The sequence below is a fragment of the Hipposideros armiger genome, unplaced genomic scaffold (assembly GCF_001890085.2).
Source record: "Hipposideros armiger isolate ML-2016 unplaced genomic scaffold, ASM189008v1 scaffold_213, whole genome shotgun sequence".
NCBI classification, from domain to species: Eukaryota; Metazoa; Chordata; class Mammalia; order Chiroptera; family Hipposideridae; genus Hipposideros; species Hipposideros armiger.
In genome coordinates this window covers 1,255,608-1,281,378 of record NW_017731563.1, presented here as the reverse complement: position 1 = coordinate 1,281,378, position 25,771 = coordinate 1,255,608, and the positions used below count along the sequence as shown (strand labels likewise).

At 38.5% G+C, this 25,771-nt stretch overlaps 1 protein-coding gene across 1 annotated transcript in view; it reads right to left on the bottom strand.

Annotated features, from left to right (window-relative positions):
* The window catches only part of ERC1 (ELKS/RAB6-interacting/CAST family member 1), a 543,350-nt gene that overhangs the window by 336,846 nt on the left and 180,733 nt on the right, over window positions 1-25,771 (bottom strand). Inside the window, exons 9-12 of the mRNA XM_019654119.1 lie at window positions 11,894-12,031; window positions 10,516-10,656; window positions 9,427-9,567; window positions 3,820-4,013 (exon numbers count right to left, since the gene is read on the bottom strand). Coding sequence (XP_019509664.1) covers window positions 3,820-4,013; window positions 9,427-9,567; window positions 10,516-10,656; window positions 11,894-12,031 — 614 coding nt within the window. The remainder of the gene's footprint in view (window positions 1-3,819; window positions 4,014-9,426; window positions 9,568-10,515; window positions 10,657-11,893; window positions 12,032-25,771) is intronic.

Genomic DNA, 25,771 nt, shown 5'->3' with positions numbered 1-25,771 from the left:
TTCTCATCACCAGATATCAGTCACTTCAAAAAAGGATTGTTTTTCTCACATTTAATGAGCATATTGCAGATGTTTTTCGTGCCGTCAAATGAACTTCTTTGAGTTAATGCGGCACCCAAATATCGAGCTTGTTTACGTATCCCAGCTTCTTCAGGTGGTTGTGCATGCTTGAACGATGGATGTTCAATGTTTCTGCAATCCCTCATGTCGTGTAACGTAGGTTTGACTCGATCAATGCCTTTATTTTGTCGTCATCAACCTCGGTGGGCCTCTCTGACCGAGGAGCGTCGTTGAGATCAAAATCACCAGCACGGAATTTCGTGAACCATTGTTGGCACTGATGTTCTTGTAGAGCATTGTCACCATAAACTTTATGCACCTTTTTACAAGCTTGACACGCGTTCTTCCCTTTATGGAAGTAAAACAGTAAAATATGGCAAAAATGCACAGTTTTAACTAGTAAAATCTCCAAAACTCAATCAAATCGCTCAATTTTTTTTTAGAATGAAGCTAGAACTGTCAACTGTCAAATGACATAGCAATATCATAGATGCGAATGACTCTAGTACTTCCAAAAATGAACTAGTGCCATCTGTTGCAAACATGCGTCATGACTTTTCCGACAACCCAATACTTAGACAGCATTCCAGCAAGAGAACCACCACATAAAAGATGGGCTAGAGGGACAGCCGGTTGGTTCAGATGGTTAGAGCACGGTGCTCATAACACCAATGTTGCTGGTTCGATTCCCGCATAGGATGGTGGGCTGCGCCCTCCACAACTAGATCGAAAACAACAAATTGACTTAAAACTGATAGGTCCTAGAAAAACACACTGTTCCCCAATAAAGTTTTTTTTTTTTTATAAAAGATGGGCTAAAAACAAAGGCTAAGAAAATTAGAACTGAGAATATCAGAATCTTACCAGTGAGAACATACACTTTATCCACAAACAATGCACCTAAGAGGTACAGTTCAACTTGACATGTAACCAACTGTTTTTGAATTCTGATCAAGTGAAATTCCCAGCTGATCCCAGCAGTTGCAAGAGCAGCAGCCGGAATTCAGTTAGTACAGAACTGTGGCCTTCCATAATACTCACTTTGCCAGGAAGTCCCAAACAAACCCCCAATGGTGCAGGGACAGAATCCTGGTGTGGAATGTACACACTGCAGGAGATGGGCTTTCTGAGAAATAGCACACACGGCCAAGAGGGAATACATATAAACACACAGAGACCCAAACCCCAATGGAATAGGACCATGATAAAACAAGTCAAAAGAAAGGTGAAGAGACTCAAATCATAAATTATGGGGAGACAGATACCCACACACAGGAAATAGTGGAATGGCAACCCAAGAAACAAATGGAGGTGGAAAACAGCAGGCACACACCTGCACCTCAGAACTAAATCTGGGAACAAAAGGCGTATTTATATAATCCCAACTGTCCTTGACTATTTGCTCCTATGTTTAACTATATTGCTCAGTGACAAATTACAAAGCCAGTAAGCAAAAACTGAGTTTTAAAAACTGTTTCTTAAAGCAGGTAAAAAATTTTTAATTAAAAAATTAAATAAAAACTTTTTGTGTAGCCAAAAAACTTTGTGTCGAATCCTAAAACAAAATTACAACCCTGCATGACCAGTGATTTGTCAACCTTATGTTACATTCCATAGAAAGAGTAGATCATTTACAACTTTTTCTCAAAATTTGAGAAATACAGTGGCTAATAAAAGCTCTTTGTTGTGCTTTGGATATCAAATACAGATTTAATCCTATTTCTTACGCTCATTCAAATCATTTCCATCTCCCAAAATCAGTACTGGGTCCAAAATGAGCTGAATCATTTTTCAAGCAAGCTGCCTGGAATAGCAAGCAATAATTTCAACATAGATTTCTAATACAAGAAGTCAAACCAAAAATGGAAACTTTATCAAGGAATTTCCTTTCTGAAATATTGCAATATATTTAATGGGCATTCACTAATCCATCAAAAGTATGGTATTTTAAAATCTATGCCATACTGCTGCTGATTTCAGGCAGACACAAAAGCAAAGAGAGGCATGTATTCATGAGAGTATGTAAAGGAGGGGTGCATGTGTGTGTTGGGAGGGAAGATGTAGTGCAAACATAGAGGAAGACATACAAAAACACACATCATCTAATCTTGAGACTGGTAATTTGCTAATTTTGACTGAAAGAATTTATCCAAAACCAGAAAATATGAATAAAGTAAATATCAAAATAAGAAAATAAGTGAGTAGGTAATTAGCCCATGTTATTCACAATTTTAAAATAGTGAAGGAAAAATATGAGGATTGGACTTTATTTAGTTTCTTGAAAATTAAAATTCTATGGGTACAGAATAGAAAAAAAAATAACTTCAAGAGGAAAACATCAAGTATACTGTAACTCAAAAATTTAAAGCTTAGTAAACACTTATGAATGTAGTCTAATACTTCCCAACCTTCAAGAGACTAAAAATAAAAATATTCCTAAGAATCAGGCTCCAAGGAGCCACTTAGAGTAGTGACTTCATTCTGTCACTGTCAGTCTTTGACTCTTTAGAAGAATATGGGTGATAAAAGAAATGCTAATGGAAGAACTGTTTCTATGCACTTGGGAATTTATGTTAACTATATAGTGGATGTAAAAGAAGAGGACAAGAGGCATATGCATAATCTTTAGTATATTAAGCCATAATGAGAAAAAGACAAAGACAATTCTAAGAGAGCTGTCTAGCCAGATTTGTTCAAACATAGTTCATTTCGAAGAATTCAAAGTCAGTGCTCCATAAATATATTCAAGTCTCCTAAATTGTCCTCAAAATGTCCCTCCTTCTTCTATATTTGGCCTGTGCACTGATATAATAGCAATAGCCTGTTTCTCTACAAATTGTCCAAGTCTAAAAATGCATAGCCCAAAGGAGAATCAGCTCAACAAAAATTGGTCTCAACCAGGCCGGCCGAGTGGCGCGATGGTTAAGAACTCGCTTGGGATGCCAGAGGGCCCCGGTTCGGATCCCACATGTGAGGGCCAGCGACACTGCCCTCCACAGCTAAGATGCTGAACGACAGCTCAACCTGGAGCTGGGCTGCCATGAGTCGCCTGCGACGGCATAGGCTGCAATCCCTGTGGCAGTGGGTTGCCATGGGCTACCGTGTGTAGCCAGCAGCCAGCGTGAGCGGCCAGCACCCGCAGTGAGCGGCCGTCCAGAAGCCGGCGACTGATTTGCCTCATTAGAGAAGAGCGCAATGATGGTGCCAACTTGGGCCAGTGAAGCAACGTCCTCCACAACTAGATTGAAGAACAAAACGACAGCAACTTGTCTGTTCCCCTTCCCCCAATTCCCCAGCACTGTTCCCATCCCCCCAATTCCCCAATAAAAAAAAAATCTTTAAAAAAAAAAAAATTGGTCTCAACCAATGAAAAAGTATTAACTCCTTGAAGTTGAGGCTCAGTTGGTTCTTAGACAGACAAATAATTAAACAGCAAGTGGCTATTTGTACTCATTTGATTAGCCAACAGAAAACTTTAATTTCTTAATCAATGAATACTTTCTCTTTTTCCAACCAATCATGTTGACGTCCATAGCTTCCCAATTTATTCCCACTCTGTGTTGCCTTTTAAAGACTGCAACAACGAATTTAACACTGACTTAGAATAAAAAGTAGATAATAAAGTAACATCAAGCACTCATGAATCTAAATTCAGAGAGGCAGATAAATTGAAAAGCATGTCTCCAAAAGTACACAGTTTTAAAACCATACTTTAACCTTTTGAACATAGTGAGTCTCTGTTCGACTTCCTTTCCTTACCTTTCCAACTCAGCGATCTTCTTATCTTTGTCATTCTTCTCATTTTCCACCTCCTTCAAGATTTCCAAGAGGCGGTCAACTTCTGCCTGGGCCTTGCTAGATTCATCTTTGTACCTAGTAATCTCTCTCTCCAACTGCTGTATTCGATCACTCATCTCTGGACTGGCTCTGGCTTCCAATGTTGCCTCATGTGCCTACAAAGAAAAATGTGCAAATTCTATCAGATATATATACAGTGGCAGTTGTAAAACCATGTCCCAAAGAACTATCACTATTCCAATTTAAATATAGTATTATCAAATATCTAATAGCTAGTCTTCAATTTATAAAATTTTTCTCTTAGATATTACACAGACAAAATATTAGTAATAAGTAAAGAAACAATTATCTTAGATTCCAAATGGATTAGTTTTTAAAACAGTACATCCCTAAATATTTACTATTAGGCCGAAACTCATCATAAGCCAAAAGAGCTTCAGAGTCTAGTTAGACTTACTAACAAACCATTAGACAATACTGATCTCTCCAAGATAACGTCAAAAGAAATCACCAGAGACTCACTGCTGATGTTATGATCGCACTACCAACGCTGGGATCTAATTCCCACTTGACCATGACTTCCTTTCCCTTCTCCTATATACTGTTTAGCAAGCGTGTATGAATCTCAAGGCCAAAGCATCTAGAATCATACAAACGATGCAAATGTGGTACCAGAAAAATAAAGTTAGGTTAAGAAAATGGCTATCACCTTCCCAATGCCAGGATTCAGGATTTTACAAGACAACACAAGAAAAAGTCAGAAATCAACAATCACATTTAAAACTGAGAAAATATTTTTTATTCAGGATCTTGTTGCAAATGGCAACTAGTACACCTTTGATACACTTTGGAATACAAAGCAGTTTCAATAATTAAAAACTAAATTTCAAGTGTTCAATTTTCCTCCTGACTCTCTAAAGCCAAGTATGTATAATGTATTTAATGAGACTAAGGTTAAGTTGTTTTAATTTCCCTTATTTGATAAACCACAAAACATACTAAGTCCCTTAAAATGGTTTAAAAAAACATTAAAGGGATAAATATGTATTCTTAGGAAATACTTTGGAAAACTCTGATGCAAAATACCTCAAATAAAAGAGAAATGTTTCTATAAATTAGGCTAAGTGCTTTGTCAAAGCAATAGCTGTCCTTTTAAGATTAAGTCCTTACCAGTATCTTTTGTTACAGGTTTAATTAGTTGTGAAAATCCACAATTACTTACTTTAAAGGAGATTCCATTGGAAGAAAAGTATTTTAACATATTAGCAAAATACTACCCTAAACTGGTGTGGTTAAAAGCTACAAAAAAGTAAAAGCAAGGGGAGGAAGGCAGCCCTGAATGAATTAACTCACTAAGAATAAAACAAAGCAAAAGCAGAAGAAATGTAAACATCTCCCAAAGTTTGGGGGAGTATTTTGGTCTCACAGAAACTTTTCCACTTTGTGTTCACCCCAATATACTTTAGAAAAAAGTCATTAAAACAAAAAGACTCTACAGTTTCTACTTGAGAAAGGTACAAATGAGGAAGTCAAATGTACTCACTTTTCTATAGTGTAGTTAAAAAATTGCATATGCAAAATACAGAAAAAACATCAACCAGGACCCTATGACGCCACTTAGCCAGGACTCTTGCTGACTTGGATGGGTGGCTTACCACTATTTCAGGATGTTAAAGAGAGAGACAAGTTAGGGAGGAAAGAAGAAAGAGGAGCATAATATAAGAATAGAACAAGCGAGAGAAAGAAAAGGTAAAAAAAATATGGTTAAAAAAAGAAGTTTGGGACCGGCCGAGTGGCGCAATGATTAAGAACTGGCTTGGGACACCTGAGGGCCCCGGTTCGGATCCCACATATGAGGGCCAGTGACACTGCCCTCTACAGCTAAGATGCTGAACAACAGCTCAACCTAGAGCTGGGCTGCCATGAGTCGCCGGCAACGGCGTAGGCTGCAGCCCCTGCTGCATTGGGTTGCCATGGGCTACCGTGTGTAGCCAGCAGCCAGTGTGAGCAGCCGTCCAGAAGCCAGCGACTAATCTGCCTCCCCGGGGGAAGAGTGCAATGATGGTGCCAACTTGGGCCAGTGAAGCAACGTCCTCCACAACTAGACTGAAGAACAAAACGACAGCAACTTGTCTGTTCCCCTTCCCCCAATTCCCCAGCACTGTTCCCATCCCCCCAATTCCCCAATAAAAATCTTTAAAAAAAAAAAAAAAAAAACTTTGGGGCAAAAGGTCCAACATAGCGAGTGGTACTGACAGACTCTGAACTCAGCTCACCTCCTCTGAGGGACACACCAAATCTACAGCTACATGTGGGTCATTTCTCTCTGAAAACTAGATGGACTGCTACTCCCCAACAAATCAAGATGGTTAGGAGAGGCAGAGACACGCTCTTGCCAGAAAAACCTCCACTCCCAGCACAGCAACACACAATACAAAAAGGGATCTCAGCAGAATGGCATTTCTCCTGAAGAAGAAAGGGGTTTCTGCCCCTCATCATGCACCCCAACCCTTGAGATCTACACCAAAGAGAGATGAGCCTCTAAAATGTGTGGCTTTCAAAAGCAAAGGCCTGATGTCCAAGGGGCCCAAAGGGCTCTGGGGAACTGAGATTCTCCTTCCAATCAGCTCACATGTGGTCTCACTCATCCTAAAACCCAGCACGAAGCAGAGTTTGCAAAGCACCAAGCCTATGTGTGAAGCCGATTCATTGCTAATCTTAAAGCACCTGCTGGAGGGGCATGGGGCATCTGAATTCCCCTCAGCGATGGAGGTGCTGGCAGACACCTATGTGCTCTGTCCACCTGCCCTTCTAGCACAGGTAGGCAAGTGTGTACACAGCACCGTCCTGCTGCCTTGCTAGGACAGGCTGTGGTGAGTGGCCATGGTACCGTCCTGCTGCCTTGCTGAAAACCACTGAGCGCAGGTGGTCGCAGCACTCTACCCTCCCTGGCAGGGACAGGCGAGCACACATGGTCACAGCATTCTCCCACTCCTTCCCTGAAGCCAGTGCACACATACAGGACACACCCTCCTGCAGGTGCACAGTCAAGGCATATTCCTGCTGCCTTGCTAAAGACAGTGAGCATACTCCACCCCTACACTCTCCAGCTGCCTCATTAAACCAGAGGGCATGTGCAATCCACACAGGAGATGCCCCTGGATCACCTGGCCCTCGTGGGCAACAGGGTTGGTGCTCCTGGGCTCCACAAGACTCTAACAATTGGAAAGACAGTGCTGACCCTCAGGGCACTGCACAAACAGCAGACTGAAACACACTCTCAGGCTCCCTGTGAAAAGGATCTATATTTACTTATCCTGGAGCTTTAACCTGAGGAATGGGCTTCAGGTTTCCCATACATCTAGAAGCTATGGAGGTGATCCCAGGGAACATAAGCAGGGAAATAACATCCTTGGGCACCCCTTGGCCTAGATAGATACAGCTTGACAATACCTCCCAGAAAGGAGCTTACCAGTCCGACAATTAAGTTCACAAACTTGTTGCAACAATGTTGCTAACCTTTTTTTGATATCAGAGTGATCATTCATTATGAATTTGTACCAAATGGATAAGGGGTGAAAGACCTGTACACTGAGACCTGGAAGACACTGATGAAAGAAATTGAAGAAACACAAATAAACAGGAAGATGTTCCATGCTCATGGATTAAAAGAATTAATAGTGTTAAAATATCCATACTACCCAAAGCAATCTACACTTTCAATGCAACTGCTATCAAAATTCCAAGGGCATTTTTCACAGAACTAGAACAAATAACTATAAAATTTGTATGGAATCACAAAAGTTCACAAATAGGCAAAGCCACCTTGAAAAAGAAGAACAAAGCCAAAGGTTATCATGCTCCCTTATTTCAATCTATACTACAAAGCTATAGTAATCACAATATGATATTGGTATAAAAAGAGACATAGATCAATGGAACAGAATAGAAAGCCCAGAAATTAACCCACACATATACTGGTCAATTAACAAAGGACAAAGGAGCCAAGAATATACAATGGGGAAAGGACAGTCTCTTCAAAAAATGGTACTGGGAAAACAAGACAGCTACATACAAAAGAACAAAACTGGACCACTGTCTTATACCACACACAAAATTTAACTCAAATAATATGAAAGACCTGAAACCATAAAAATCCTACTAGAAAACATAGGCTTAGATAGGCTCTTTGGCATTACTCTTAGCAACATTTTTTGGGGTATGACTCCAAAGGAAAGAACAACAAAAGTAAAAGTAAACAAGTGGGAGTACATCAAACTAAAAAGCTTCTGCACAAAAAAGGAAAACATCAACAAAATCAAGGGAAAACTACTGAATGGGAGAAGATAATATTTGCAAATTTTATATTCAAAAGTGTTCAAATCCAAAATATATAAAGAGGGCCGGCCGAGTGGAGCGATGGTTAAGAACTGGCTTGGGACACCAGAGGTCCCAGGTTCGGATCCCACATATGAGGGCCACTGACACTGCCCTCCACAGCTAAGATGCTGAACAACAGCTCAACCTGAAGCTGGGCTGCTGTGAGTCGCCGGCGACAGTGTAGGCTGCAGCCCCTGTGGCAGTGGGTTGCCATGGGCTACCGTGTGTTGCCAGCAGCCAGCAGCCAGCAGCCGCAGTGAGCGGCCAGCAGCTGCAGTGAGCGGCTGTCCAGAAGCCGGCGACTGATGTGCCTCTCCCGGGAAGAGCGCAATGATGGTGCCAACTTGGGCCAGTGAAGCAACGTCCTCCACAACTAGACTGAAGAACAAAATGACAGCAACTTTCTGTTCCCCTTCCCCCAATTCCCCAGCACTGTTCCCATCCCCCCAATTCCCCAATAAAAATCTTAAAAAAAAAAAATTATTTCCTACTTATTCAAAAGTAACTAAGATACTGGATTTTCTTCCTTTCCTTAGCTTAAGAATATGATTTTACTTTTGGCATACCCTATATGATGATTAATTATGAGGGTATCATGTTGAATACATCCAATACATGGAAAAAGAACAAAACTTGAAGTCTCAAGATGAGGCTGTACCCCTTTTTCATTAGTAATCGTATGAACTGGATGCAGTTACAGCAACTGCTCAAAAGTCTCAGTTGCAATTCTCAAAGAGCTGATAGCTCAGAGATAACAAATATAAAACTGCTTTGAAAACTATAAACTGCCGTATAAATATGAGGGAAGCATAAATCAAAGAAATGATATCCTAATATTTGCCAGGGTGGGTCACCATCACTGTTAAATTATCTCCTTCTAGGAAGCCTGATGCTAATGGAAGAAAAACATCAGCTAGTTGAGATTTTACATCGTGGTCTTACATTTCATCCATAAGGATACTACATATTTTAATCTTCCTCTGAACTGTCAATTTTCTAAGAGTTTGTGGATTCTCAGGAATACAATAAAATAGGGTAAGAATTCTAAGAAAATTAATCAAGGTATAAATGGTTTTGAACTTTAGGGATTATTACTCCATTGGTAAGTTATTAGATACAAACACTGTAGAGTTTTCTACTCTGTTCTTATTTAAAGCAAAGAAAGAATGTGGTAAATTTTTCTTTAACCTTTTTCAACTGGGATTCCATTTTCAGACATTCCTCTTTCTTCTGCTCCAAAGCAATCTCTAGTGTCTTTAGCCGTGAGTCCTTTTTCAGTCCTGAGGAAGCCAGGGAAGAAGCATGTTCCTTCAGATCCAAGAGTGAAGCCTAAAAGCAACACAACACACAGAGAGAATAAATACTAACTATAAACAAAATGAAGATTTAAATTTATTTTCCTGGTGGCTTGTAGTTTCTTTCCATTATCACATACTGACACATTTCCATTTCAAGAACATGAAATATAAAATATTAACTTTAGCTTTCAAGTCCTAACTATAATAAGATGAATTCCCAAGAAATACCAATTAAATAATGATTTAATAAGCTCTATCAATATATATTCATTCCCATAAAATAAATGGAAGTAGATTATATCAAGCTTTGTGAATGTAAGTAGTCAACCTCAGTAGTTATACTGACTTAAATATAAAACACTTTCCCTTTTAGAAGAAAATTCTACTAGAAACTTAAATTTCCATAAGTCTTCTTAAAGATATTAGAAAGAAAATCCTGAAGATTTCCCTAAAGCTCATATATTATTATCTGATCACAAGGCATTAGGCATTTTTGCTATTTAAGTCACATTAACAGGAGTCTCCAAAGGCAGTATCAAAATAGATTACCTAAATAGCCAACATTTAAAATTTCTATGCCAATGGTGAGATGCATTTTAAGAGCTGTTATAAACAAATCGTTCTCCCTTTGCATATTCCTGTCATCTATCACCTTTCTTAACATAAGGCACAATACTTCTCCAAATGTAACTGGGCTTCAATTATTTTAAGATCTTAAAAAATGGCATCAACAAGTACAAAACCAACTCATAACACACTGAAAGGGATTAGACTTAGGAAATAAATGATCCAATTTACTATGTCTCTGCAAAGCTTCCTTAAATATACCTTCAGGTCTTCCCAAAAGGCCTGCTATAAGAATATTAAGAAAGTCTCCCATCAAATACTTTTTTATATGCATTATGCAAACCCCACTATAACATATGCACATATCGCACTGACTAAGCAAACCAAATAATTCCATTTTGGTGATCCTAACCTCTTTCTCTGAGAGGTCGCCTTGCAGTAGGCTGACTTTTTCCTTCAAGTCTTTAAGATCTTTTTTGTAGTTATCAATTTCTTCTTGCTTCTCTCGCTCATCTCGGTCCCGCTGTTCTTTTAAGCGTTCAATTGTTCGCTCCTGATGAGACAGCACATCCATACGTGAGAAAATTTCTTTCGTACTTGTACCATGGCTGTAATTCAACTTTAAGATGAAATTTCACACTTCTGTCCCCCATTCAAAAGACAGTGAAAAGTTGCTAATCATTTACTCTTTAAAGCATTCATCCTTCCTACTTTTCTTGCTATAACAAAGATCTGACTTTGTTAGTTTGATTACCCTGTGTTTCTTTACACATTATCTCAACTAGTATAATCCCATTTATTCAATTCTCAAGTAACCAAAAACTTATATATATATATATATATATACACACACTCTAAAGACAATAAATAGCAAGTATTTGTTTTTATATAAATTTATATGTTGCCCAGAAGGCGATGGAAACAACTCACAATTCACACATCAAAAAAAGGGGAGGTTGGAGAGATTATGCTATGTTGAGTTTAAAGCATAAAGAAGGGTAAAGAAAAAAGAAACCATTAAAACTTCTTTCTGTCAACAGCTAGGGAGTTTGAAAGTTAAGCAATTTACGTATATTTCCAGGTATTATTTAGAAATATATTCAGGGATCAAGCTTCCCTGGCAGGCAGCATGGAGCATTCTGTCTAAGAAGTTTAAGGAACAGTGACCTATTCCTTTAAAAAATCTATTTAAAATGCCCCACTAAGATTCCTTAAACCTCCTTGCAACACTCGTTCTGTTGGGTCACATTTTATTTATTCAGCTATTTTTGAAAAACTCAGTTTGTTCATAAAGGCAAAATGAAGTAGCAAGGCAACAACTAGAAACACAGCAAGTATATCATATTAACGACTAAACCCCACAAATGTATTCGGTACCAAGGGGGCATAGTAAAGGAGAACTATCAATAATTCTATACTGCTTCCTCGTGATCAGTGTCTGATATCCCCATATCCCCAAATTCTAGTTGACCATATAAATAAAAATAACTTTCTTTTTCTTCACAAGATCATAAATGGGGAACAAATGGCTAATTCTTTAAAAACTTCAGGCACTGCGTCTAGTGTAGAACTTATCTTGCCTAGCAACAAATGCTTACATTGGCAATAACAAAATGGGTTTTTCCCCCTTACGCTACCTACTCAGCAATAGTACAGAGAACTCTTCTCCCTTTTGCCCAAAGGGATTTCTTTTGTCTTCCATGATCCGAGTCTCAGGACTAGAGGAACTGTTAGATTATTAATGAGGAAGCAGAAGAAATGTGCATGAAGAGCCTACAGCCATCACTCACTTTCTCGGCCAAGGCCTCCTCCAGAGTCGTCAGGGCGGTGTCCGTGTTGGTGGTGTCAGCCTGCAAGGACTTAACTCGATCCTTCAAGCTGCTCATCTGCTTTTCCTTATCTCTGAGCTGCTCTTGGAGATTTTCAATCTGGGTGTATACACATTTAAGGGAGAAAAAGGAAATTAAAATAGATACAAATAGTCACAATAATTTTAACTTGCAAACAGGTAGATCAGGGTTGTCTATGAGTGTGTGTCCTGTAGAAATAATTTAATCCTAAAGGTTTCAGGACTGCATGCAAAATATTAAGCACAGAATTTATGTCCAGAACAGAGAAGAGATGCATACATGGGTTTCGGCACACATGCATATACATAAATTTCTAAAGAAATGAAGTAGCTAGGGATAAAAGACCCAACATACAGAGAAGAGGATGGAGAGAGGAACTATAGAGAGGCAAGCCATGAGAAACTGGACTGCTTCCCAAATGAACAATATAAATGTTATTCCTTCAAAAGGGATTCCAAAGAATCGAGGGAGGACAAAGAGTGCATCAGCTAGACAGTAGGAAGAACAAGTCAGCTATGTACAGGAAAAGCTATTCTTAAATGCTAGTGACAAGGTAGATTTTCATGTCACCTTTTATCTAAACAGCAAGCATTTTCAATGGAATTTCCTATTGTAGTTATTCACTCCTTCATACACATTTATATACTTTCATTTACTCAAAAAAGTATATACTGCATTCTCTATTATATGCTAGGCACTAGAGATACAAAGAAAAATGAATAGACCCATTTTTATTATGTTAAAGATGGTAAGAGAACTCCCCGTTATGTAGCTGAATCCAAGCTATCGATGGGCTTGTGTGGCATCCTCAAGAACACAAATGCTATTCTAGACAGATGGGAACCAGTAGGGATTTTTAAGCAAAGAAATGGTTTGGTCAGCTCTGTATTTTATGTAGATAATTCTGACAGCTGTGAAAAAGAAATTTAAGGAGACTTGCATAGAGACATGGAAAACAATAAAGAGATTGTATTAATTCAGGTAAGAGATTTTAGAGACTAAATGAGCTAAAAAAGATGGAAAAGAGGATGGGTTTGAGAAACATTGTGAAAAAGGAGATTCAAGTACACATAATGAAAAATATTAAGCAAAAATATGAAAGAATTGTGGAAAGATATTTTTAATAAAGTGAAAGAAAATAAATAAGGCAATTATTCTAGAACTCACAAACTTCATCCACTCATTCAACATATATTTGAGCTCCTGCTACATGCCAGGCACTTTTTTCGTGTTGAGGATATAGAAATAATCAAAACAGACACAAATCCCTACCCTTAAAGAGCTTACATCCCAATATTGCAGACAAGGAATGAATTAATGAAATTAACATAGCATGTAGGATGGCAGTAAGTTCCATGGAGAAAAAGGAAGCAGGAGAATATGATCATAGTCTTCTCTTGAGCTAATACTAGAACTCACTGGTTTATTTTACATGGCTTTCAAAAAGCAACAAAAATGTTATCTTCTTTGGGAAGACGTTCTTGCTCTTAACACCCCCATAAGATGATCATTGTCTGTATTCCATCATATATATCTAGATATATATATATATATATATCTAGATATATATGTATGTATATGTATATAATCTACATGCGCACACACACACACACACCCCTCCACTCTTAGATCTATCTATACATTATAACACCAATCCCTAACCATCCTGTCCTTTCACCCCAGTTTTCTATTTTCATATCTGGCACATATCAGGTGCATACTATTGGTCAGTAAATGAATAATATATAAGCTTGGGCTTTTATAACTGTACTTAGGTATACACATAAACTCCTGCCAAGAAAGATACTACAAAAAAACCCTAGATCCAACCTTCAGATAATTTCCTGTATTAATGAATTTAGGTCTTTAAGGTCCAATTTAGCTGTTTAAGGTCCAGCTTCATTCCACAGAGGAAGAAAAAAAGTCACTGTGCGGTTCTCAACCTTTCACAGGGGTTGCCTGAGACCATCGGAAAACACATATTTTCGATGGTCTTAGGAACCGAGACACCGCTCCTCTATCCATCTTCGGGCCCACATGCAGATATGCCCACATACGAGTACCCGGCGACCCCTGTGAAAGGGTTGTTTGACCCCCAAAGGGGTCGCGACCCACAGGTTGAGAACTGCTGGTCTAGATAGAGTCAATGAGAATTCCAAAAGCAGAATAAGCAAAGGAAAAAGATTTGGCAAATTTAGAATGGGGTGCCATGAATACTATTAAGGCTTGTATTTTCATTCTTTAACAAAGAAATAATCATACAGCGCTGGCCGAGTGCTGTGTTGGGTAGGAGTTGGCTTGGGACACCAGCTCTGAGCAGCAGGGCCTGGTTCGGATCCCACATGAGGGCCAGTGATGCTGCGCCCTCTACAGCTAAGATGGTGAACAACCGCTCGACCTGGAGCTGGGCTGCTGTGAGTCACCGGCGATGGTCACCGGCGATGGTGTAGGCTGCAGTGGGGCTAGCCAGCAGCTGGCGTGACCTTTCGTGAGCTGCAGTGAGCCACAGTGAGTGGCCGTCCAATGGCCGGCGAGCAACTGCCTCACCAGGAAGAGCTCAATGATAATACCACCATGGGCCAGTGAAACGTCCTCCACAAATAGACTGAAGAACAAAAGGACAGCAACTTGTCTGTTCCCCTTCCCCGATTCCTCAACGCTGTTCCTCTCCCCCAGTTCCCCAATAAAATCTTTAAAAAAAAAAAAAAAAAAAAAAAAGAATCACACAGGTGAACCATTGATAAGCCTGACGTGGTTCCAGTCTTTTCAACACCAACAAAAGTCAAAAGCCTATCATGAAGAAAAGACCATCACAGATGGAAAGCATTAGTTTTCCTTCAGTTTAATCAGACACTACTACTGGAATCTCATATGGATCAATATTTAGGTTGATCTCACAACCACTAAAGAGAATTTTGCAACTCAAAAATACAGTACATATTCCCTATGCATACAGAATGCAACGCTCTGGTATTTATATGTTTAACCAGTTGTACAAGTCAACTGCTAACAATACAAATCTTATACAAAGAAAAGATATGATCATGCTGTTGATTAGAGTTTCTTATCAAGAAAGAGCAGTACAAGAACCATCACTTAAAATGCAATTTCAAAGAACCAAGTTTTATATACAAAAAAAACAGAGATTTGTTTTATAAGCCCACCTAATATACTAATAGCTCTTAACATGGATATGGATAATACCCTTCTTTCCCCTCCATCATTAACATCTAGGAAAGAAATTAAGAAGTTAAACTGTTAACAATTCCACTTGTGTAATTTATATGTAGTCAAATTATTAAAGGGATCCATTATTCTTTGCTGGCAAAAACATTTCCTGGTAATACTCGGGTGCAGAAGCAGCTAAACTAGGTAAAATCCCCATTAACAAGTTCTCCCTAAGCTACTTTCTTCTTCAATTACTCAACTGTCTAAACAGATTAACCATTGGGCTGGAGGGGAGGAAAAGGATGGCCACTCTTGGGCTCCTAGTTACTTCTAAAAAGAAGGAATAAACACTCCATAGTGAAAGGAACTGACAAAATGCAGAAAGGACACTAAAATTGCCTCCTTTGGGCAAGCTGCCATCAAGTGAGAAAGATGTGAAAGAAACACATATGTGCAAACTAGCTGCATAAGCATCAAATAAAAGATGCTGCGTGGTGTGTAGGAGAGGAGTGTGCAAAAACGCTTTTCTTTCTCTTTATCTAGCTTCATGAGAGACAATAGCTGAGCCCTCCTGAAAGCTCCTATTATTTTTACTTTGCTTGTGATTCAAAGTGTGCTTTTTGATCGAGGATCTCTGGGTTTACAAGTGTCCCTAACCAGCTGGTATATGAATGTGACCATATTATTTTTGCCATTATTCTTTTCTTTTTTGCTAATCTAATGTTGAGATTGTAAAAGCTGTTCACCCTGACAGTCCTATATCGTATCATTTCAGTATTAATTATGCAATATCTACACAATTTATAGTGGAGATCTTATTCTATACTAAGTTCAGCTTATCCACAGGATCTGAAATATATGATTTACAAAAGGTTTTGAATACAATCAAGAGAAAAACTGGATCCGTTATGCACACACTTGAATATTAACAGTCAAGATGATTGTTTGAAATCATGTCAAGTGGAAAAATACTCCTTTAAATATGCTCACAATATTAAAAAAACAAAAACAAAAAAAGCTCCATTTTGTAGAAACAGAAAACACAGAATCCCTAAAATCACAATATGATAACAACAAAAATAATAATAATGGTGCTGGTGGGGAGGAGGTAGTGGTGATCACGGGCCACTTACAAAGAGAATATACATATGTGGCAGGCACTGTTCTAAGAACTTTACATATAACAACTATTTAAGCATCACCACAAAACTATGAGATAATTACCGTACTAGGCAATCCAGCTCTAGAATCCTACTCTTAATTAACCACTATGCTATAAATAATGGTTTTATGACAAAGAAAAAGAAAAACAATCACACTAGGTGACTCAAGCATCATTCCATAAACTAGTCCTTATTATGAAATGGCATTTATTAATAAACACAGCATGTTATCAATATGGTCACTTATATTAAAATGTTACCCCTACAAAGAATAAAGGGTGGAAGAATCGAACCACTGCAAATGCCAAAGTACATCTTCCAAGGGGGGAACATATATCCAAACACAATACACTAAAGCTGGTGGACAGAGCCGAAGACACTTGGTATCAGGATTCCGTATCATGATATTATTAAAACAGTCTGTTACCCCTGACTTTCCAAGGAAAGAAATAAGCCAGTTTATTTTTATACATGGAATAAGTAGCACCTGACAATGAAATAGCTAAAAAGCTTACCGGCTTTTACTTAAATAACTTATTTTTAATAATATTGAACATTAATGAAATGATTGTGCAGAAAATGATATATTTTACAATTCTGTGGGCTTTTTCTATTTTATGCATACCCTATCTGACATGGAAAGAAACCATTATGTACCTATTAGCATGTATTCAATTTCTGCATGAGTAAAGTTTTGTAGAAATCAAAGGAATTGGTGTTTATTCTATTGTATATATCTGTGTCCTTGATGATAACTAGGGAAGGGAAGGATCAACCAGGTTTATACATACAGTTTATAACACAGAGGAAAACTAACAATGAAGAATTCAAGAAGGAAATACTTTTTAGAGAAAGAAGACATTTTCATTAAAATGACCTCTGTTATCATAATATAGTTCTGTTAAATGGGTTGGAAAGAAAATAGAAATAACATATTATATAGAGCCTTTCTTCTCCTCGTATAGTTTTTATTTTACAAAGAGAGAGAGAAACCAGAGAAGGACTACTGCCGAAAACATGTGAATTCATCACATCTACATACCTAGTCCACACTGGCACAGATTTCTTGACATCTCTTGTTTTGGTTTTTATCAGCACAGCCATTTGTCAAAAACTATCATGTTTCAATGTGGATGATTTATTCCCAGTCTAGTGGAATTGATGACTCTGCCTCTGAGGCCCTAATCACTGACAGAGGTAGAAGTGACTTCCTCTAGGATACAGTTCTAAGGACAGGAATCGCCAAACACTTCTTCCAGTTACCACACATCATTTAAAGGGAAGAATTTTTGTTTGATGATGCCTCTGGAGTGGTTCTAAGCAGCCATCAGCAACAAATCTATCATGTGGAGCAAGTTACTCAGAAAGGCTCTTGACCTTTACCTTCGTGGTTGGTAATGCCTTTCGGTCTCAGTAGAAGAAGTACAGTCTGGGTGAACCAACTGGCCATAATCAGCTGGCACAGAGGATCTACAGTAATTAACAGAATCTAAAAAGGAAAAATTCACTAAGTCCCCTAATTTGTGGGAAATTTTTGTCTACTACTCTACATTCCGGGGAAACGTACAAACAAGGCACAGCTGTAATTGACCAAAATGAGCAGGTTTTGCACAGACTATTTACAAGTATATTGGCCACCAAATTTTACTTGTCCAGTCACATTTCCAGTGATCAGAAGACACAGGAGTAACGAAGTCATGAGAAACTCTAAGCAATATTTTAAATTCAATTTAGGCTGTTAAAACACTTCGTGGCTATATTCTCAATGACTATTTATGACTCTAATAAGCCCAGCAAATATTCTGCTTAACAACTAGTTATTTCTCTAGTTGAATTTCCCTCTCAATTGTGCTATTCTCTCATCGTATAAATTATGGCGTGTACTACTGTAATGAACAAACAGCGAGCTATGTCACATTGGCGCAAGTTACTCGATCTTTCTAATTACCTGTAAAACAAAAGACAACTAATATTCAATTCTAAAATTCTTATGATAGGGAAGATGAGAACATTTAAAAAGTAGTAAACTTCATCAGAGTATTACTATATTTTATATTAAAAACTGTTCAAATTGAACTGTACAGGAAGTGTAGGTATGACCTTTAGGAAAATACATGCAGAGTCCACTGCTCCTGGTAGATTTTATTAATTGCTGGGAGGGGAAATAAGTTTCTTAATAGATTTGTTCTTGGGACAGATAATGAATCTAGGGACTTCTTACATTAAAATAACTGGATAATATGAAGCAAAAACTGGTGGTAACCAAAAACCTTTCTTCAATGCCAGTCAAAATCTGTTTGGTAGGCAATTATGAGCTCTTTATTTAACCCATACCTTTACTTAACCCATTCTTTCACAGGTTCACCCTGTATGACTAAACAAATCGAACTGTCAGAGACTTGGGGGGTTTCCTGCATGTCAAAGAAAGGCTGGGAGACAACAAATGTAACAAAGAAACCAAGACTTTCAAAACCTACTTGAAATATAAAGTCTGAAGGGAATATAGTGGGATGCTTCATGTATTTTAAGTATAAATTCTAGTTCATCTAAGTTTTTTATTTTAGCCAGGACTACTTTTATGGCCTGAAGTAAGCTAACTTGGACTAATATTCAACCCGAGGGTGACAAGGCTGAGTTTCCCAGGAAACAGATTTTACTGTGCAAAAATTATTAGAGGGTGCTCTTGGGATCAATACTGATGCAAAGGGGGTGGGTGGGGGAGCAGGACTGTGCAGAGGGAAAATTCAGTTGCCACAAAGTCCCAAAGAATTCAGACAACCCCATGAGGAGCTCTGAATCTGATAGGACCTTTCAGGGCAAGGTCTCAAGTCAGGGCAACAGAGCCAAGCCCTGTACCCTACAAGGATCAGTCACCGGACCCCAACGGGAAGGGAGGGGTATGCCCTTGTGCAAGGCAATCATCACCACTTCCAGCATCTGGAGGAACATGTCCTTCAACCCTCAAGGGGGATCTGGGTCACTCGTCACGGCATCCATCACACCCAGCAGCTATACCCTTTCTAGTAAAATTATAGTTAACATGAAATTGTAACTGCCCTCATTTTATGTTGTATTTGAACTATATACATAATTTTATGGCTTTGTAAAACCCAGAGGCCCTGCATCCCAACGTGGATGTTTCACAGATGGTGGGCATTTTAAACTGGGAGTTCATGGATGGCCTTTAGGTGCTGTGTATGACATCCCAGTTCACCTGAGTTATGTGCACTTTTACATGGAGAGAGCCTATAGCTTTCATCAGATTGTCAATAGGGTAGCAGAAGTTAAAAAATCATTAATCAGTGGCATTATTTTCTAATCAGCAGCTGTTTAAAATGAACAGCCACTTCATTTAAAGCAGCTTGCTTAGCTGCTTGATAAAAATACTGTGTTACCAAATATGCTGTGTGATTACATAAGCGTTAGGCCTGGTGGGCTCAGGGAGATCAGGTCCAAACTACAGTTCCTTACCAACATGCAGTGGAAGCCCAAGAATCTTACTAAATTTAATAAATTTTCCTCAGTAAATTTGGATAATTTTTCTAATCTGAAAAACTCCTCCAGGGGGAAAAAAAATGTTAGGAGAAAAAAGTAAGGAGGTCTGGCAATTACAGGTGGATAAAACAGATAAAGGACAAAACGCATGTTTGATACTTGAAGCTATTTTCTGGCCAAGGCATACATATTGGTGTGGCAGAGAGAAGGAAAAACACAAAAGCTACTTCATCAAAGTTTGATTTAACAACCTCTTCAAGTGGTTAATTATTTCAACTTCTTAACTAGAGTTGACAGGTACCCGGGCATCTATCCAAACGGCCATTCCCACAGGTGAGAATGCAATGCAAGTTAATTCATGTCAAATTATAAGCAGAAGAAAATATTGACTGTGCTTCAAAACTTTGATCAAGTTTTTTTTTTTTTTTTCCCCCTCAAATCCTTTGTCCCTTTCTAGATGCTTGTCTAGGTATTCATTACTCTGACAAGTTCCTGCTACAAGGTCTCCTGAGATACCACTAAGAACAACCTTTGTCACAATAGGGATCTGACCCTTCCATACTGGCTTGTTATTTAACATTTTCCAAGTTTGAAATGTGTGCTCAGTCAAAACAGAAGCCAGGGCAGTCTGAACTAGAGCTTGCAAGAGTCTGAAAATATTAATATGGCATACTATCAATAGAAAATTACACAGATAAACATAATACTTCAAATTATTCACTAAGCTACCTAAAAGTCCAAAAAAACTATGTTTTAGAGTAAGGGTCAAAATTACTTCTATGTTATACCAATCATTACAATATAAGCCTTTGAATAGTTCTTATTTGTATTATGCCTTAGCACTCAAAAATAAAGCATTTATCCAAAGGATATGTTCTCTCAGGTTCAGTACTACTGCCTCCATGATAAGGTTGGTAGAACAAGTTTCTACATTTCCCCAGGGGAAAAATACAGGGCTATTTAAAAACATACCCATCGTTATGCCAGGAATGCCAGGTTGGTTCAACATACAAAACTCAATCAATATAATGTACCATATATCAATAAAGAACAAAAACCACATGCTAATGTCAACTGGTACAGAAAAAGCACTGGGCAAAACCCAACACCTTTTCATTATAAAAATACTCAATAAACTAGGAATAGAAGGGAACATCCTCAATCTGGTAAAGTGTATCTATGAAAAAACCTACAGCTGACATCATATTTACTGGCAAAAAATGAAAAATCTTTCCCCTAAGATAAAGAAAAAGGGTGTCCACTCTCACCACTTCTATTCATCACTATACTGGACAAATAGGAAAGGGCAATTAGGGAATAAAAAGAAATAAAAGGCAGCCATATTGGAAAGGAAAACATATAACTATCTGCAGATGTCATAATCTTATACATACTAAGAAAATACTAAAGAAACCACTAAAACACTATGAGAGCTAATAAACAAGTTTAATAAAGTTGTAAAACACAAGATCGATATTCAAAAATCAGTTGTATATCTGTACACTAGAAGTGAATAATAAAATGAAAAAAATTCCATTTACAATAGCTTCAAAAAATAAAATATTTAAGAATAAATTTTTTAAAGTGCAAGACTTATAAACAAAACTACAAAACATTGATGAAAGAAAGGTCCAAATGCCTTTTTTACATGAACATTTTAAATGAAAATTAATCTCAAAATTCATATGGAATTATAAGGAACCCCCCAAAAGCCAAACCAATCTTGAAAAGGAGCAAAGGTAGGGGATTCAGTTCCCAATTTAAAAAACTACTACAAAGCTACAGTAATCAAGACAGTGTGGTATGGCACATGCATAGACATATAAATTAATAGACTAGAATCAAGAGTTCAGAAATAAACACATGTCTATGGCCAACCGATCTTCAGCAAATGTCCCAAGACGATTCAATGGGGAAAGAAGAGTCTTTTCAACAAATGGTGATGGGACAACTGAATATCCACATGCAAAACAATAAAGTTGGACCCCTACATTATACCATGTACAAAAATTAACTTGCAATGGATCAAAAGCCTAAATGTAAAAGCTAAAACTATAAAACTCACAGAAGAAAATATAGGAAGAAATCTTCATGACCTTCAAATACACAATGTTTTCTTGGATGTGACACCAAAAGGATAAGCAACCAAGAAAAACATGGATAAAAATGGACTCATCAAAATTTAAAAGTTGTGTGCATCAAAGGATAAAGTGAAGAGATAACCCATACAATGGGAGACATATCTGCAAATCACAGACTTGATATGGTGGAGCCTCCAGAATATATAAAGATTTTCTATATTTTTTATTTAATTTTCTAAATTAAACTTATTGGAGTGACAATGGTTAGCAGCATTACATAGGTTTCAGGTGTACTCAACAATAAAAAGACAAATAACTCAATTTAAAAATGGGCAAAAGATTTTAATAGACATTTCTCCAAAGAACATATACAAATGGCCAACAAGTATATGAAAAGATGTTCAACATCATTAGTCACTATGGAAATGCAAATCAAAACTACAATAAGATACCAACACACACCCATTAGAATGGCTATTTTAAAAAGAAAAGTAACAAGTGGTGGCAGGAATGTAAAATTGTAAAGCCGCTTTAGAAAGTTTGGCAGGTCCTCACATAGCTAAACATGAAGTTAACACTAATTCCATTCATACCCAAGAGAAGATGTATTCATACAAAACCTTGTATATGGATGTTCATAGAATCATTATTCATTGATATCCAAAAAGTGGAAACAACCCAAATGTCCATTAACTTATGAATGGATAAAGAAAATGTGGTTATTGTCATTACAAGGGAATATTATTCAGCCATAAAGAGGAATGAAATACTAATACTTTCTATAACATGAATGAACTCTGAAAACATTACATTAAAGAAGCCAAACAGAGGGGCAGCCAGATAGCTCAGTTGGTAAGAGTGCGAGCCCTGAACAACAAGTCTGCTGGTTCGATTCCCACATAGGCCAGTAAGCTGCACCAGTAAACTGTGCCCTCTACAGCTAAGATTGTGAACAATGGCTTGATCTGGAGCTGTGCTGCCGTGTGTGGCCGGCAGCCGGGGTGAGCTGCCGTGAGCTGCCATGAGCCGCCATGAGAGGCCAGTGGCCAGTGACAAACTGCCTCAACCAGGTAGCGCGCAATGCTCATAATACCAACATGGGCCAGTGAGCTGCATCCTCCACAACTAGACAGAGAACAACTGCTTGACTTGGGGTGGGGGTGGGGAGGGGAAGAGGACAAACACAAAAAGCACATATTGTATGATTACATTTATATTTATATGAAATGTCCAGAATAGGCAAATCTATAGAGGCAAAAAGTAGGATAAGCGGTTGTGATGGCTACAAGGTATGGGTTTCTTTTGAGATCATGAAAATGTTCTGGAATTGGATAGTGGTGGTGGTCGCACAACCTTGTAAGTATACCAAAAAAAACCCAACTGAATTACACAGCTTAAAGTGATAAATTTTGTGGTATGTGAATTATACCTCAATTAGGAAAAAAAGAAAACATCCATCCAATTAACCCCTTAGTGCTACCTTAAAAGTCGAAGTTCTACAATGTCAATAAAGTGTGAAACTACTATAAATCTGGGATTTATCCTGCTTTATTCCCCAAATAACAAAAAACAATTTAGCCAACTTTATCTGTTCTTGGTGGACTTAAAAATCTTTTGCATTCAGTGTATCATCTGTGCACATATTCAGTCTGATATCTTCTAGATGGCAGCCTCTTTCATGTTAGATCATGAACATGCAAAAGTTTTCATCTAGACAGGTGTGCTTCTCACCTAAGGTGAGTCTCCGAAATAAGTAGGTAGCTTGAATTCACCTCCCGCAGTCAGTCCACCCTTCCTAGACACCTTATTCCACTGTAACCTTTTCCTGTGAATTATTTTCATATCCTGTAATAATTCCTGAATTGAGTAAAACCATTTTAAACTGTTTAGAATCCCTTCTGGTTTGAGGTGACTTTTGTTGGGAGCAATGGATGATAGTAGAAATCCTATGAATAACAGATTAAAACACTGAGTTGAACATGGAAATAGAAAAATACCTTCTGACTAATAAGATATCAACCTCATAAGACAACAGAAAAGAGAATAAGAGCTTTATCACTATACCACACACAAAAAATCTCATTTGTATTCTCAATCCTGTATCCAGTGTTTTATTTAACTAGAGCAGATATTTTCCAAAAATGGCCACACCATTCCCCACCCTACATGCTCTTCTGCAATATGGTTTGCCACCCCTCCATTAAGAAGTGGAGTCTCTTTCTTGACCACCCCTGCCCTGAATCAAGGTAGGTCCTGTGACTGTTAGGACCAAGAGAATACAGCCAAAGGAATCCTCTGCCACTTCCCAGCCAATTGCTAGCATAACCCTTAGTGCCAGGCAACTTCTGCTGCTCACATCTATGACTGTGGAAGTCAGGTGCCACAGAGGAAGTGTGACTGCGCTCATCCTGCTGTGAGATACCCAGGGCATGTGCAGAAGACCTGAGGCAAAAGATGCCCTGTGGCCAAGGAGAACCTGAACTGAATGTGCGCAAATGGAGAATCCATCTTGGCAGACACCCCCAACTGTCACCAAACACATCAAGGACAAACTACCCAAGAGAGCCCTTCCTGAAGGCCTGACTCACAAATAAGTGAGCAAAACAAAATGGTTGTTTAAGCCACTGAGGCTTTGGGGATGATATATCCCGCAGCAATAGGTTTTTGTCCACCCATCTGTCATAAAGCAATGCTACTGCTCTCGTTGCTTGAGTCACTTATATCTGAAGTTTACTGTTTCTAGATTATCCAACTGTAGAGATGAGGAGTGTTGGGCACTGTTTTATTGTTTTTATTTTTTGGAGAGGAGTGTTCTAGAAGTGGAAGAAATAGTGAGCAGGAACATATAAATAAAAATACAACAAGGTAAACGAAGATCTTTCCTTTTTTAGGGAATAATTCTTCAATCGTAAGATGTTACTTGTATAAGATCATTTAAAAAGAGTTATCTGATAACAAATTGGAAGTTAAATTAGACTTTGCAAGTTCAACTATCTGCCTCCTCGAGGTTGTCTTGAAAAAGAGAGGGTAAAGGGCCCGCCAAGTGGCTCAGTTAGTTAAGAGTTAGCTTAAGAGCACGAGCTCTGACCAACAGGGCTGTCGGTTCGATTCCCACGTGGGCCAGTGACGCTGCACCCTAGCTGAGCTGTCGCTGAGTTGCCAACAGGTAGCAGGATGGCTCAGCTGGTGAGAACACATGCTCCTAACAACAAGACTGCCTGTTCAATGGTGGGCTATGCCCGCCCACAACTAAGACTGAACTCGGCACCTTGAGCTAAGCTGCCACCCGGATGGCTCAGTGGATAGAGCATGCACACTCTTAACAACAAGGCTGCCGGTTCGACTCCCGCATGGGACGGTGACTACGCCCACCCGCAACTAAGATTGTAACACAGCACCTTGAGCTTAGAGGCCACAAGCTGCTGACGGGCAGCCAGACGGCGACTGGCACCCTCCACAACTAAGATCAAAACACAACAACTTGGCTGGTCCCCCTCCCCAATTCCCCAACACTGTTCCACTCCCCCAATTCCCCAATTAAAAAAAAAAAAGAAAAAAGGGAGGGAGGGAGGGAGGGAGGGAGGGAGGAAAGAAGAAAGGAAGTTAGAAAAAAAGAAAAATTATAAGTAAAAGAAAAAAAGGGAAAATTCTAATGTCTAAGTTTTCAATTTAAAATTTGACTGGGGCCTGACTTGGTCTTCTCTTATCTTCATTAACAGCTGGCTGTGACTTTAAAAATAACATTTAAGACAGTTCAGGGACTATAATTAATAATGTTGTGAATACTTTGTAGGGTGTCAGATGGTCACATGTCTTGTTAAGGAGACCACCACTTCATGGATGGGGAAGAGGCTTGATCACTACACTGTAGACCTAAGCTGATGTTGTATAATATTGTATGTCAACTATAA